Source organism: Orcinus orca, chromosome 1, assembly GCF_937001465.1.
Source record: "Orcinus orca chromosome 1, mOrcOrc1.1, whole genome shotgun sequence".
NCBI lineage: Eukaryota > Metazoa > Chordata > Mammalia > Artiodactyla > Delphinidae > Orcinus > Orcinus orca.
Window position 1 is genome coordinate 146,872,192 of NC_064559.1, and position 17,216 is coordinate 146,889,407.

General features: G+C 36.6%; 1 protein-coding gene across 4 annotated transcripts in view; it reads right to left on the reverse strand.

Annotated features, from left to right (window-relative positions):
* The window catches only part of MSH4 (mutS homolog 4), a 97,920-nt gene that overhangs the window by 25,677 nt on the left and 55,027 nt on the right, over positions 1-17,216 (reverse strand). For 3 of the 4 annotated variants that reach the window (XM_049707126.1, XM_049707128.1, XM_049707115.1), the window contains 5 exons: positions 16,568-16,737; positions 12,595-12,731; positions 11,496-11,602; positions 10,093-10,217; positions 8,658-8,858 (listed from right to left, as the gene is read on the reverse strand). In XM_049707126.1, the coding sequence (XP_049563083.1) occupies positions 8,658-8,858; positions 10,093-10,217; positions 11,496-11,602; positions 12,595-12,731; positions 16,568-16,737 (740 nt within the window). The remainder of the gene's footprint in view (positions 1-8,657; positions 8,859-10,092; positions 10,218-11,495; positions 11,603-12,594; positions 12,732-16,567; positions 16,738-17,216) is intronic. The other variant, XM_049707117.1, reaches the window with a different exon arrangement.

A 17,216-nucleotide genomic window follows, 5' to 3' on the forward strand; every position in this document is an offset into this window, starting at 1 on the left:
TCCTTGTGGTTCCTTGGGAACATCATACTGTTTTTTGCTTCTGTGCTTTGGAACATTCTCTTACCTCTATCTGGAAAGTCTCCTTCTTTCTCATACCCTTCCCTTAAGTCCACAGGATTTTATATATATTATCTCGCTTAATCTTTACAACACTTCTTAGACATAGGTACTATTATAATTTTTATTTACAGATAGAAAAACTAAGGAGGTTAAATAATTTGCCTAAGATCATACAACCAGTAACTAGACAAGCTAGGTCTAGCTCCAAAGCCTGTATTCTTAACTTTGGTGCCTTTCAAGTCCTACTGTTTCCTTTATGATCAGATCATATATATACTTTTAGGTATTTCAGAGGCTGAAGATGGACAGTGACAAGAGAAGTATAGTAATAGTAATTTTCTTCAAATATTTGAGAGGCTATTCTCAGGAGATACTAGATGATTCTGAAATACATAGATGATAAGAATTAGGACTAATGAGTAGAAGTTATAGGAAGTTAAATTTCAAATCAGTATAATGAATGTTCTAACAATTACAACTATCCAACAATTAGATAGCCTTTTTTTTTAAAGGATAGAACTTCTTATAACAATTCAAACAGAAGTAAGATTATCATGTAATGTATGAATCAGTATTCTTATAAGGGGAGGGAAGTTATCTAAGATGGCCTTTTAAACTATAAACTCAATAAAATATTTACTCTTTATTCATTCATTCGTTCATCTCTAATTTTCTTTCCCGGTAGTTAAGGGTAAATTTGCACTGTATGATCAATATTGCTATTGCTGTATTTCTCTTACAATCCATTACACTAGACCAAGGTTTTTCAACCACATCTTGGGCTGGATAAATCTTTCTTGTGTATGTGTGTGGACTGGGGTGGGGTGGGTGAAATGGAGAAGGTGGCTGTTCTGTGCATTGCAGGATATTTAGCAGCATCTCTGGATTTTATACTCCCCTCAGTTGTTACAATTAAAAATGTCTCCAGACATTGCCAAATTCCAGGGGATGAGGGGAACCAAAATCATCCCTGCTTGAGAACCACTGCATTAGGACCAATCATCTCATCTCTGATTCATATAGTCCTCAAGGAACCCAGTTTTCAGAGATAAGCGGTGAGTATGCCTCTATGACAAGAAATATGTAACAATGTTGGGCCAGTGATAGCCATTTACATGTGTGTGTATACACACATGTGTGTAATATATCAGTTGCTGTAGCCAAGTTATTGGTACCCCTTAAATTAAGTAAGGGAAATGTTTCTGTGTCCAATGTTATAATTTGGGGAAAATCTTACATGGGTTATTAGAAGCAGCAGTTTATCCTACTTATTTCACTTTTCCTCCCAACAAACTTTTTGAATCTCAGATAATTATATGATTCAGTTTAGCAGTAATTGATGCAACATTAATAGCTATTGTAAGGCAATTTCTACTTTTGTTATATCCCACAAAATTTTCAGTACAATGTAATCCAAACTGGATGGAGCTTAATAAATACCAAATAGTAAAACTTATGGTATACATATATATTAGACACTATTATACTTTTAGGTAAGAAAATCTACTCCAAACTGTTCTTGGGTTAATTACGCACCTAGATCTAAAATACTGGACACAGGCGGAGTCAAGATGGTGAACTAGGAGGATGTAGAATTCGTGTCTCTGCACAACTAGGGCACCTACCAGGCACCACTGGAGGGCCACGGACACCTAAGGGGATGGGAGGAACCCCCAGCAACCGGGTAGGACGTGGGGCATGTGGGGCGTGAAGCGGGAGGAGAAGTGGAGGTGGGATGGGACTGGTGTTCCTTAGGGGCAGCTGGGGGAGGGGAAGGGATCCCACACCCGAAGGGAGAAATTGGGGAACCATTGGGAGGGGAGAGAATCAAAAGGGAGTGTGGCCAGGTTTCCCCTGCCCACTTGGGCCCCCTGGACCCTGCTGAGATCCAAGGCCTGATCCTCTGCCCACCAAGGCCCCCTCCAGCCTGGTGGGTCCTGAGGGAGTGGGAGGGAGGGAGGAGAGCAAAAGTAAAGGCCGGACCTCCGAGACTGGCACCCCTGAGGGGTGGCTGGGGGAGGACAGGTATTCCTACACCCAGTGGGACCCACCCACGGTTAGGGGTCCAGCAGGGATGGGGGAGACCCTGGAGGAGACACTGGAAGACACAGTGGGGTGGGGCATGCAGAGGAGGAAAGGAACACAGTCAGTGCTGGGAATTCCCTGTCCACTTAGGCACCGGGGAGCCTGTTGGGTTCCCAGGACTAATCCTCTGCCTTCAGAGGCTCCCTCCTGACGTGCAGAGCCCAAGCCCCGCCCCTACACTCCCACCCAGGGCCCTACCTCTACACTTGGAGACACCCTCCAATGCGCTGGGCCTAAACCCCACCCACACACCCTCCCTCAGGGCCTTATCTCCAAACTCCAGAACCCCACACTCCAGAGGCCCTCCTTTCCACGTGCTGCCTCTCCCCTTCAGCACAGGTCCTAAGTAGAGGCTCCACCCCACATCTGAATGTCACCCTACCTAGGCCCCACCACCAAGGCCTTTTCTGGCTGCATGGGTCCTCAGCCTAGTCACCGCCCCATGCTCAAACGTCACCCCCCCACCCGCCTAGGTGCTGCCCTGCCCTAAACCCCACCCCTTGTTAAGTTCCCCCCCCTCAACTCCACCCCCAAAGCCAAGACTTTTTTTCCCCCTCTTTTAGATTCGGGTTCTGTTTTACCTTGTTGATTCATTGTTGTTCATTCATTTATATTTTTATTTTTCCTAATAAATATTTTATTTTTCTAATTTTCTTTTATTCTTTATACTTTGTTATTGTTCTCTCCTTTTGGCCTGTTCCCCCCGGAGGCCCTCCTTTTTTTTTTTTTTTTTTCTGTTGTGGTTTTATTTTACCTTGTTGCAGTTGTTTCAATTATATTTTTATTTTTCCTAACATATTTTTTATCTTTCTAACTTTATTTTGTTTATTATTCTTTGATATTGTACTGCTCCTTTCTTTTCTTTCTTTTTTTTCCGCGCCATGCAGCTTGCGGAATCTTGGTTCCCAGGCTGGAGGTCAGGCCTGAGCTCCTGTGGTGGGAGCTCCAAATCCAAATCACTGGACTAACAGAGAACCTCAGACCCCAGGGAATATCAATTGGAGTGAGGCCTCCTGGAGGTCCTCATATCAGCACCAAGACCCAGCTCTATCCAACTGCCTGCAAACTCTGGTGCTGGATGCCTCAGGCCAAAAAACCAGTAAGACAGGAATGCAGCACAAGCCACCAAAAAAATAGAAAATGAAATGACAAAAAAGTATGTTACAGACAAAGGAGCAAAGTAAAAACCATTAAGACCAAACAAATGAAGCCGAAATACGCAAACTACCTGAAAAAGAATTCAGAGTAATGATAGTAAAGATGATCCAAACTCTTGGAAACAGAATGGAGAAAATACAAGAACATTTAAAAAGGATCTAGAAGAACTAAAGAGCAAACAAGCAGTGATGAACAACACAATAATTGAAATTAAAAATACTCTAGAAGGAATCAATAGCAGAATAACTGAGGCAGAAGTACAGATAAGTGAGCTAGAAGATAAAATGGTGGAAATAATTGCCAGGGAGCAGAATAAAGAAAAAGAATGAGAAGAATTCAGGACAGGCTCAGAGGCCTCTGGGACAACATTAAACATGGGAATGTTCGAATTACAGGGGTCCCAGAAGAAGACAAAAAGAAAGGGTCTGAGAAAATGTCTGAAGAGATTATAGTCGAAAATTTCGATACCATGGTAAAGGAAATAGTCAATCAAGTCCAGGAAGTGCAGAGAGTCCCATACAGGATAAACCCAAAGAGAAACACACCAAGACAAATATTAATCAAACTACCAAAAATTAAATACAAAGAAAAAATATTAAAAGCAGCAAGGGAAAAGCAACAAATAATATACAAGGGATTCCCCATCAGGTTAACAGCTGATCTTTCAGAAGAAACTCTGCAAGCCAGAAGGGAGTGACAGGACGAATTTAAAGTGATGAAAGGGAAAAACCTACAACCAAGATTTCTCTACCCAGCAAGGATCTCATTCAGATATGATGGAGAAATTAAAACCTTTACAGACAAGGGATTTCCCTGGTAGTGCAGTGGTTAAGAATCCACCTGCCAAGGCAGGGGACATGGGTTTGAGCCCTGGTCTGGGAAGATCCACATGTTGTGCAGCAACTAAGCCAGTGCGCCACAACTACTGAGCCTGCGCTTTAGAGCCCATAAGCCACAACTACTGAACCCATGTGCCACAACTACTGAAGCCCACACACCTAGAGCCCGTGCTCACAACAATAGAAGCCACCACAATGACAAGCCGTGCACCACAATGAAGAGTAGCCCCTGCTCGCCATAAATAGAGAAACCCCTGCGCACAGCAATGAAGATCCAACACAGCCAAAAACAAATAAATTTTTAAAATAATCTTTAAAAAAAACACCTTTATAGATAGCAAAAGATAAGAGAATTCAGCACCACCAAACCAGCTTTACAACAAATGCTAAAGGAACTTCTCTTGGCAGGAAACACAAGAGAAGGAAAAGACCTACAAAAACAAAGCCAAAACAATTAAGAAAATGGTAATAGGACCATACATATTGATAATTACCTTAAATATAAATGGGTTAAGTGCTCCAACCAAAAGATACAGATTGGCTTAATGGGTACAAAAACAAGACCTGTACATATGCTCTCTACAAGAGACCCACTTCAGATCTAGGGACACATACAGACTGAAAATGAGGGGATGGGAAAAAGATATTCCATGCAAATGGAAAACAAAAGAAAGCTGGAGTAGCAATTCTCATATCAGAAAAATAGACTTTAAAATAAAGACTATTGTAAGAGACAAAGGACACTACATAATGACCAAAGGATCAATCCAAGAATGAGATATAACAACTGTAAATATTTACCCACCCAACATAGGAGCACCTCAATACCTAAGGCAAATGCTAACAGCCTTAAACAGGGAAATCAAGAGTAACACAATAATAGTTGGTGACTTTAACACCCCACTTACACCAATCAACAAATCATCCAAACAGAAAATAAATAAGGAAACAAAAGTTTTAAATGACACATTAAACAAGATGGACCTAACTGATATTTATAGGACATTCCATCCAAAACCACAGAATACACTTTCTTCTCAAGTGCTCATGGAACATTCTCCAGGAAAGACCATATCTTGGGTCACAAATCAAGCCTTGGTATATTTAAGAAAATTGAAATCATATCAAGTATCTTTCCCAATCACAACGCTATGAGACTAGATATCAATTACGGGAAAAAAAATTAAAAAAAAAACAAACACGTGGAGGCTAAGCAATACGCTACTAAACAACCAAGAGATCACTGAAGAAATCAAAGAAGAAATCAAAAAATATCTAGAAACAAATGACAATGAAAACATGACGACCCAAAACCTATGGGATGCAGCAAAAGCAGTTCTAAGAGGAAAGTTTATAGCAATACAATCCTACCTCAAGAAACAAGAAAAATCTCAAATAAACAACCTAACCTTATACCTAAAGCAATTAGAGAAAGAAGAACAAAAAAACCCCAAAGTTAGCAGAAGGAAAGAAATCATAAAGATCAGATCAGAAATAAATGAAAAAGAAATGAAGGAAACAACAGCAAAGACCAATAAAAATAAAAGCTGGTTCTGTGAGAAGATACACAAAATTGATAAACCATTAGCCAGACTCATCAGGAAAAAAAGGGAGAAGACTCAAATCAACAGAATTAGAAATGAAAAAGGAGAAGTAACAACTGAAACTGCAGAAATACAAAGGATCATGAGAGACTACTACAAGCAGCTATATATCAATAAATGGGACAACCTGGAAGAAATGGACAAATTCTTAGAAATGCACAAACTTTCAAGACTGAACCAGGAAGAAATAGAAAACATGAACAAGCCAATCACAAGCACTGGAATTGAAATTGTGATTAAAAATCTTCCAACAAACAAAAGTCCAGGACCAGATGGCTTCACAGGCAAATTCTATCAAACATTTAGAGAAGAGCTAACACGTATCCCTCTCAAACTCTTCCAAAATATAGCAGAGGGAGGAACACTCCCTAACTCATTCTACGAGGCCACCATCACCCTGATACCAAAACCAGAAAAAGATGTCACAAAGAGAGAAAACTACAGGCCAATATCACTGAGGAACATAGATGCAAAAATCCTCAACAAAATGCTAGCAAACAGAATCCAACAGCACATTAAAAGGATCATACACCATGATCAAGTGGGGTTTATCCCTGGAATGCAAGGGATATATGCAATATATATTCAATATATGCAAATCAATCAATGTGATATACCATATTAAGAAACTGAAGTATTAAAAACCATATGATAATCTCAATAGATGCAGGAAAAGCTTTTGACAACACTCAGCACCCATTTACGATAAAAACTCTCCAGAAAGTGGGCATAGAGGGAACCTACCTCAACATGATAAAAGCCATATATGACAAACCTACAGCCAACATCATTCTCAATGGTGAAAAACTGAAAGCATTTCCTCTAAGATCAGGAACAAGACAAGGTTGCCCACTCTCACCACTATTACTCAACATACTTTTGGAGGTTTTAGCCACTGCTGTCAGAGAAAACAACAAAATGAAATGAATTCAAGTAGGATAAGAAGAAGTAAAACTGTCACTGTTTACAGGTGACATGATACTATACATAGAAAATCCTAAAGATGCCACCAGGAAACTACTAGAGCTAATCAATGAATTTGGTAAAGTAGCAGGATATAAAATTAATGCACAGAAATCTCTTGCATTCCTATACACTAACAACAAAAAAACAGAATGAGAAATTAAGGAAACACTCCCATTTACCATAACAACAAAAACATAAAATACCTATGAATAAACATACCTAAGGAGGCAAAAGACCTGCATGCAGAAAACTACAAGACACCGATGAAAGAAATCAAAGATGATACAAACAGATGGAAAGATATACCATGTTCTTGGATTGGAAGAATCAATATTGTGAAAGTGACTATATTACCCAAAGTAGCTACAGATTCAAAGTAATCCCCATCAAATTACCAGTGGCATTTTTCACAGAACTAGAACAAAAAATTTGACAATTTGTATGGAAACACAAAAGACCTCAAATAGCCAAAGCAATCTTGAGAAAGAAAAATGGAACTGGAGGAATCAGGCTCCCTGACTTCAGACATACTACAAAGCTATAGTAATCAAGACAGTATGGTACTGGCACAAAAACAGAAATATAGATCAATGGAACAGGACAGAAAGCCCAGAGATAAACCCACGCACATATAGTCACCTTATCTTTGACAAAGGAGGCAAGAATATACAATGTAGAAAAGACAGCCTCTTCAATAAGTGGACCTGGGAAAACTGGACAGCTACATGTAAAAGAATGAAATTAGAATACTCCCTAACACCATACACAAAAATAAACTTCAAATGGATCAAATAAAATATTTGCAAACAAAGCAACTGACAAAGGATTAACCTCCAGAATATACAAGGAACTCATGCAGCTCAATATCAAAAAAACAAACAACCCAATCGAAAATGGGCAGAAGACCTAAATAGACATTTCTCCAAAGAAGTTATACAGATTGCCAACAAACACATGAAAGGATGCTCAACATCACTAATCATTAGAGAAATGCAAATCAAAACTACAATGAGGTATTACCTCACTCTGGTCATAATGGCCATCATCAAAAAATGTACAAACAATAAATGTTGGAGAGGGTGTGGAGAAAAGGGAACCCTCCTACACTGTTTGTGGGCATGTAAATTGATACAGCCACAATGGAGAACAGTATGGAGGTTCCTTAAAAAACTAAAAATAGAACTACCAAATGACCCAGCAATCCCACTACTGGGCACATACCCTGAGAAAACCATAATTCAAAAAGAGTCATGTACCACAATGTTCATTGCAGCACTATTTACAATAGCCAGGACATGGAAGCAACCTAAGTGTCCATTCACAGATGAGTGGATAAAGAAGATGTGACACATATATACAATGGAATATTATTGAGCCATAAAAAGAAACAAAATTGAGTTATTTGTAGTGAGGTGGATGAACCTAGAGTCTGTCATGCAGAGTGAAGTAATTCAGAAAGAGAAAAACAAATACTGTATGCTAACACATATATATGGAATCTAAAAAAAAAAAAAAATGGTTCTGATGAACCTAGGGGCAGGACAGGAATAAAGGTGCAGACGTAGAGAATGGACTTGAGGACACGGGGAGGGGGAAGGGTAAGCTGGGACAAAGTGAGAGAGTAGCACTGACATATACACACTAACAAATGTAAAACAGATAGCTAGTGGGAAGCAGCTGCATAGCACAGGAAGATCAGCTTGGTGCTTTGTGACCACCCAGAAGGGTGGACAGGGAGGGTGCAAGGGAGATGCAAGAGGGAGTGGATATGGAGATATATGTAAGCAAACAGCTGATTCACTTTTTATACAGCAGAAACTAACAAAACATTGTAAAGCAATTATACTCCAATAAAGATGTTAAAAAAATAAAAATAAAACAGTGGGCACAAAATGTTTTAAATAGGGAGCAGAATTGGTAATTATAAAGTAAATCCACAACTTACCAATCTGGGCCATAATCTGACAAAGAGCAATCTGTTTCAAATATGTGGATTTCCCACTCATATTTGGTCCAGTTATGATAAAAAAATTACTCCCTTCTGTAATATAGGTATTGTTGGCAACAGGTTTTTCCACAGATATTTTTTCAAGTATGGGGTGCCATCCATGTTTGATTGCTAAAGTATCAGTAAACTCTGGCCGAACTAAAGAGAAAAATGTTTTTGAAAGATTAATATATTTATACTTAAAGATTTTGTGGTATGTACATACTGTTTATACTTCAGTGATTTTACCTGGGTCAATTTGGAACAATATCATTAAGGTATCATTTTATCTCCAATCCTTCTAAATTATAATTGACATAGTCTAATCACATCACAACTTTTATTCATTTCCAGAAAAATCTAAGACTTAGCTCCGTGTCATTGTGCTGGGCTCCAAAAGAGTTCATAACTTTTTCAGATTTGCATAAATTAAAATGAATCAATCAGCCATTGATAACACTTTTAAAATAATTAATTTACAAGTACTCTAAAATTGCACGTTTACTTAATCCTTGTCTTAAGCATTACTTCAAATTTGATATACTTAGCTTTCTGAATGAGGTCTAAAAATAGAGTAAAACCAAATAAAAACAATTTTATGTCCAAAGTTATAAAAATCTTGTGTAAAAAGAAATCTCAGAGGGTAGAGAAAACAGACACAAAAGATTTGTTAATTTATATCAAGAAACAATGATCAGGTCTGTATAGATAATTTCTGAGGTGAAGAGGGTGGGAGGACAAGTAAAAATTAAAATGCTACATGCTTCTAGATGAAACACATGGATAAACTTGAAAGTATTCATTATAAAAGTGAGGCTGATTAGAAATTTTTTTTACTATTTTTAAATCATTCTTAACATCAAAAATTCACTATTTATAAGTTCTGAGTTTTAGAATGGTCCCTCTCAAAATGGAGCAACATCAAATATCTTAATAGTTAAGAAAACTACTATTAAAATAGCTGATCTCTAATGTAAGGTTTTAACCCCAAAAGAGACATAAAAGATTGAAAAGTTTTGGCCTATATAATACCAATTGAAAAATTTAACATTTCCATAAGAAATACAGAAATATCAAAAATGAAAAAAATCTTTGTAAAATACCTTTTCTCATCATACAGTCTTTCTTATTTGGGGAAACTTTAAAGTTTCTTGCTGTTTTTTTTTCTTTGTGATTTCTCAATTTCTCAGTAAATAATTTTCTGACTTTTAAAAGAAAATTTAAGGATAATTTCACTTTCTGTATTTTGAGTCTTAGTCTAGGACCATAAGCAAGACATTGTATTTCAGGTGAAAAGAAAAAATGTAAACCATTCGTAATTGTTACATAAAATTGCTTGAACGGAATACAAATTTCAGTACGCAACGTATTTATCCCAAAGAAAGTAACTTACCATAGTCAGAAAGAGTGCAGGCATGAGCAAATGACAGTAGCATATCCAGCATTGACACAGTGTCAGACAGTTTATGTAAGCAATGAATATGTTCATAAATCTCACTAAGCAGTTTGCACACTATCCTGAAAGTACATGTTTGGTAAGACAAGTAGTGCCTTTTACAGAGACACATACAATGCAATTGTAAAACAATATTAAATTCATTGTCTGAGGTAAAATAACATTCACATTTGAGTTGTACACTACAGGTAAAGTCTATTGTTCTATTGCCTCATTTTAGAGATGAGGAAATTGAAGCTTATACTCAAGGTCACAGTTACTTAGTAGCAAAGAATCCATCTTCTAGTGTGTTAACACCAAGTTTTTAAAATAACTCCTTTTATTAAATATTAATAAAATAAATTTTTATTAATAGAAATATTTTATATAGGTCAAAGCAAGCCCTCACTATACTTCAACAGATCCCATCTGCTAATAATTTTGTTTTTGCAATGTTAAATTCAACACAAAAGCTATTATGTATTTTCTCTCACCCATTCTCTCTCTTCCTCTCTCTCTCTTCTCTCTCTCTCTCTCTCTCTCTCTCACACACACACACACACACACACACACACACTCACACACACACACATATTCTAACATAATTATTTAAGCTTTTATGTGGCAGTTATCATATTGTGACATAATATAAAAGTTTTTCCCTTACGTGGAGAAATATGTTCCCCAGCTTACTATATCTTATAATCTTTTTGGTCTATGCTCTGAAATTGTTTTGAAAGCCCAACATTTATCTTTATCATCTCAGCTTACCAATGTCCTAGTTCTTATTTCTAGACACATTGCTACCGTTTCATGAACAGCAAAAGACTGGCATTATTGTGATATTGTTATGTAAGTACTAAGGCATGAGAATTTGAGGGCTTACATACTAAAGAAAAAGAATAAACCTAATGAAACTTATCTGGGCCCAAGATAAGCCCAGATGTGCCAAGTTCTACATCATGGTGGAATATATACTACAAAAGTATCAGTGGTACTACAGGTATTTCAAGCTCATGTCATTATGACATTTCTTAAAACTTTATGAAAAGAATGAATGAAGTACTGCTGAAATGTAGAAATTTGGTTGTGTATCAAACTTTTTCTATAACACAGTATAATGTGTTTGTTTGGTTTGGTTTTGTAATTAAGATTTGCCCTGAATGTTCTGTGAGGCTCAGTGATCCCAATCACAGTGACAGACTTTAAAGTTTTAAATGGTTTTCCAGAAAATGGTCTTTCCTTGCTAACATTTGTAACTACAATTTTCCACAACCAGACAAAAAGTCAATTAATGAAACTTATAGTACCTCAAATTAAACGAGTTTAATTCAGTATTCAAAAATTTCAAGTGCTCTTACATGTAAGTCATGTGATAGATTTCTCTCAAAGACTCTTGGCATCTTTCATTCATTTTAATTAAATCTGCTGATGTAAAGCTGTAAGAATTTTTCACTTTAGAAATCTGCTAGGAGATTAAAAAATAAATGTCAAGATACATATATACTCTTATGAAATAAAACATACAGATTTAAAACAATAGAAGTATAGGTACTTCAGTTAATCACTTTAATTTTTCAGGTAATAATCTCACAAAAAATCCCAAATGATGTTTGTGAAAGAGAAAAGGAAGATCACTTCTAAAGTTAAAGCAGAATTTTTTAACCTGGTCCATCTGACATGACTATTTTTACAGGCCTTAAAGTAGCCATGTAGAAATGTTAAAACACTACATCTTATTACCAAGTAATAATATGCATGGTAGATAGTAATCCTCACTCCCTCTCTGATCCCTCCCTGTCTTAGCCTTTGGCCCATATCCAAACCTCACTCAATCTCTAACCCCATTACTAACTCTCAGCCCATTCTTTACTTCATCCATCCCTCATTACTTGGTAATACAATAGGTATTTTAAAGACCCAAAAGTTGAATGGTTTGTTTTTGTCAAAAGGTACTCCCTGGGGGCAGAGAAAACAAAGTGGGTTAGACTTTCCCAAACTGGTATATTGTGGAGGAGTTAACATGTTTATAGAAAAAAATATCACCCTGGCCCAAAGGTTTGGCAATACGAGATTTTAAAACATCAAGCAAATTTCTCTACTCTAGGACTTTTATTAAACCTTTAATAGGCAGATGTGCATTGAGAAGAGGTAGTACAGTACTTTCCAAACGTCTTTGATCAAAACTTCCTTTTGGACTTTCTTTCTTCATTTTCCTTTTTTTAGCCATATCAAGCTCCCAGAACTGTGGGAAACACTGTGTTTGGTATTTTTCTAAAAAATCTTCTCAATTGCTTTTCGATTAGTAAAGCTATTAGGTGGGTGAGTAGTAGTAAGAGAAGCAATACACAAAACATTCAGAAATTTGTCATGTAATACTCAAGAAGTGCCTGAAAATATGTAAATGCAATTCTGTAAAATCAGAAACAATAATTTCCTAACCAAAACTCTAGAATGAACCTTAATAAACTCTGAAGGAAGCTGATCATTGGGTAGGGCTGTACAGTCTGTAGTCATCTGAATGAAAAATCCTCGAGCAGAGCTAAAACTTGTCCTTAAAGGAAGACTATATTTTTCTGCAAGCTGCGATATCATTCCTAGTGACCAGAAACAAGAAAAACAAAGAAATTTAATGAGAAAAATTACTCTTCATGTTTAAAAAAATCATATAACTTTTTCTTGTTATTTTATATATAAGTAGGAAGGCTTTGTTACCTTTTTCTTTTTTTTTTTGAAGTATAGTTGTTTTACAACATTGCATTTGTTTCATGTGTGCAACATAGTGATCCAGTGGGATTTTTTTGCACATTATAGGTTATTACAAGATATTGAATATAATTCCATGTTATATAGTAAATCCTTATCACTTATCTATTTTATGTATACTAGTTTGTATCTGTTAATTCCATACTCTTAATTTGTCCCTCCCTCCCTCTCTCCTGTGGTAACCATGAGTTTGTGTTCTATGTGAATCTGTTCGCATTTTGTATATAGATTCATTTGTATTATTTTTTATTTTTTTCAACTTTGAAGGCAGGAAAGATTTTTTTAATGACATTTAATACAAGAGACCCATTGTCTACTCCTGGATATCTCTGTGTCTCCTAAGAGAAGACACTTGTGAGTCCAATTAAAACTCAACTTAAGCCACTAACTTGTGGTCACAACTGTGTCATTCATCTGTGTTTGCCCCACCGTGGTGTCGAGCCCACTGCTCTGTTCAGGGCTGGTTGGTGTTCTACCAATGTCTGCCAATTTAATAAATGACTGAATAAACGAAAAAGTGAATGAGAAAAACTTAGAGCCTTAGCCAGGTTCTCCTTCTGATCATTTAGATGGTGCTTACTTCCAAATTAACTGAGAAGGACCTGGTCCTAGAATAAAAATAAATAGCTTACTAAAAAGTAAAAAAGTTTAAAAAAGTTAAAAAAGTAAAAAACTAGTTTTTTTTTTTTAAAAAAAGGCCAATAAAAACAAAACCAGAAAATCAAAGAAATTATAGAAGGTTCCACTTTCAGCTAGGATATTAAAAAGTCACAAAAAACCATCAGTGCCACTGTAACCATGAGAAAACAATAAATTTAGAAATCTTCTGTCATAAAAGATACTGAAAGAGATCCAGACACAAGTCTAAATGAATGGAATTCCAAAGAGAGACAAGCCCTAGATGACTGGGCGTGAGTAAGTGGAAGGCAGCTGCTGTTGGTAAAGAAGCTCTGATGGGATGAGGAGGAATGAGCCACATTTCAACCAGCCAGGCCTGGCTGCTTGGCAGATTGGAAAACAGAGAGACAGCCAGCTCTCACTGTAGCCCATTCTCCCTCCCAATATTTTTTTAAGTTAATTTTTATTGTAGTACAGTTGCTTTACAATGTTGTGTAAGTTTCTACTGTACAGCAAAATGAATCAGCTATACATACACATATATCCCCTTTTTTGGATTTCCTTCCCATTTAGGTCACCACAGTGCATTAAGTAGAGTTCCCTGTGCTACACAGTATGTTCTCATTAATTATCTATTTTACATATAGTATCAATAGTGTATAGTGTCAATCCCAATCTACTAATCATCCCACCACCCCCACTCTCCCTCTTGGTATCCCTACGTTTGTTCTCTACATCAGTGTCTCTATTTCTGCTTTGCAAATAAAATCATCTATACCATTTTCTAGATTCTATGTATATGCATTAATATACAGTATTTGTTTCTCTTTCTGACTTACTCCACTCTAGGTCCAACCACATCTCTACAAATGACCCAATTTTGTTCCTTTTTATGGCTGAGTAATATTCTGTTGTATATATGGACCACACCTTCTTCACCCATTCCTCTGTTGATGGACATTTCGGCTGCTTCCACGTCCTTGCTATTGTAAATAGTGCTGCAGTGAACATTGGGGTGCATGTGTCTTTTTGAATTATTGTTTTCTCTGGGTATATGCCCTATAGTGGGATTGCTGGGTCATACAGTAGCTCTATTTTTCATTTTTTAAGCAACAGCCATACTGTTTTCCATAGTGGCTATATCAATTTACATTCCCACCAACAGTGCAAGAGGGTTCCCTTTTCTCCACACCCTCTCCAGCATTTATTTTTTATAGATTTTTTGGTGATGGCCATTCTGACCTGTGTGAGGTGATCTCATTGTAGTTTTTTTTTTTTTTTTTTTTGCAGTACGCGGGCCTCTCACTGTTGTGGCCTCTCCCGTTGCAGAGCACAGGCTCCGGACGCGCAGGCTCAGCGGCCATGGCTCATGGGCCCAGCCGCTCCGCGGCACGTGGGATCTTCCCAGACCAGGGCACGAACCCGTGTCCCCTGCATCGGCAGGTGGACTCTCAACCACTGCGCCACCAGGGAAGCCCCTCATTGTAGTTTTGATTCACAGTTCTCTAATAATTAGTGACGCTGAGCATCTTTTCATGTGTCTCTTGGCCATCTGTATGTTTTCCTGGAGAAATGTCTGTTTAGGTCTTCTGCCCATTTTTTGTTTGGGTTGTTCGTTTCTTTGATATTGAGTGGCATGAGCTGCTTGTATATTTTGGAGATTAAACCTTTGTCAATTGCTTCATTTGCAAATATTTTCTCACATTCTGAGGGTTGTCTTTTCATCTTGTTTTTTGTTTCCTTTGCTATGCAAAGGCTTTTAAGTTTCATTAGGTCCCATTTGGTTTTGTTTTTATTTTCATTACTCTAAGAGGTGAGTCAAAAAAGATCTTGCTGTGATTTATGTCAAAGAGTGTTCTGCCTATGTTTTCCTGTAAGAGTTTTATAGTGTCTGGCCTTACATTTAGGTCTTTAATCCATTTTGAGTTCAATGATTAATTCTTATCAATTCTTCCTTCAACCTCTGCATCTCTCTCTTCTCATATACACCCTAAATAATGCTTTGTTAACTTGTAATAGCTTAAAATAGTTCCTCTTTCCATTGCGCCACTCAAATTCATTCAACATATCTTCTTGATCAATTTCACTCCATAGAGCAAAAACATCTCAGTGCCTCTTCATTCTCCTTGGGAAACATCTCCAATCTGGCCTTCGAAAACTAAATTCTGATCCCCAGTCTACATTTCTGACCTTATCTCTTAGTAGCTCTGTAAGGAAATGCCCTATACCATCCTAACAAATTTCCTTAAGGTTTCCTCAGGCCATTGTGCTTCAGTATGTACCACTGCCAGAGGGCAGAATTCCTTTTTAGGCTATTCTACTAAAAATATTCCCATCCTCTATGCCTCCACACCCAGTCACATTCTGACCCCTCTGACCTACTATTTTTTTCTTCATATATCTTAAATCCATGTGAAATTATGTACTATATATGATTGATGTACTTTATATATCAATATGGATATATATATATCCCTATATATATATACACACACATACATATGTGTGTATGTTTATTATCTGTCTCTACTACTATTATAGCTCCATGAGGACAGGGACTTTGTTCTGTTCACTATGTATTCCCAGTACCTAGGACAGTGTCTATATTAACTAGGAGATTAGTAAATTCACAAAATGAATTACTGTACTAGCTGAAATGCTACCTCTTCTAGACAAAAATGATATCTCTTCCTCCAATGAAACCCTTTAGCACTGATAGCCAGTATTTTTCATGCAATTTATACTCAACATTGTATGAAGGTAAACTACTCTCCTAGCCTTCATGTAACCCTATATTTAAATTTGAAGGAACTCTAAATTTAAGTTTGTAGAAAAGAAGGGACACATTATAACACTGTGAGATCTTTTTTTTTTTAAGGCTCCTTAAATGATAATATCTGTTAACATTATCTGTTATTTGTTTTGGTAACAAAAAATAAATTTAAAATATGCATCGTTAATATAATCAGCAAAAAAAGCACAACATGTCCTAAAAAATTTTGTTTAATTTCTAAAAAACAGAATAAATATGTTCAAGTAATTACATTACCTGCTATGTCATCTACAATCTCTGTATATGTTCTTCTGGCTATGTCAAGAAATTCATTTATGTTAGACCTCACTGCATAGCACTTCTGAGTCCTCATGTTCAGGCATCCTTTCATGTATCTTGCATCATCATTAATTACTGTTTTAATCTTGTCAAGTATGATTACAAACCTAAAAAAGAACATTATAGGCAATAAGTCAAACAGTTATGTTAATTGATAATTTGAACAACAGTTAACGATAGCAAATAACATATTTTCTTAAAATTATTGCTGAAAATTATTTTGCAAATAAATAAACAATATATATAAAATTACATAAATTAGGACTGTGACTACATCAATTGTAAACTATTTCATCAGTCATAACTACTCTCCTAAAATAACATGAGACCACCAAAAACAATCCTACAACTGATGATAAACAGATCTCCCAAATTACACATATCAACTGTGTCTGTGAATATAAAATATATCCTTGAAGCACTTTATAAAAATTCTGGCTTCACGCTCATTGACTCAATAAACATTTACTTATACCATGTAGCAATCACTGTGTTAGGTGCAGGGATTCAAAGAAGGATTAACATATGGTCCTTGCCCTCAGTTGGTGCAAGGGAGATTAAGCATATTATGAGACAGTATAACAGG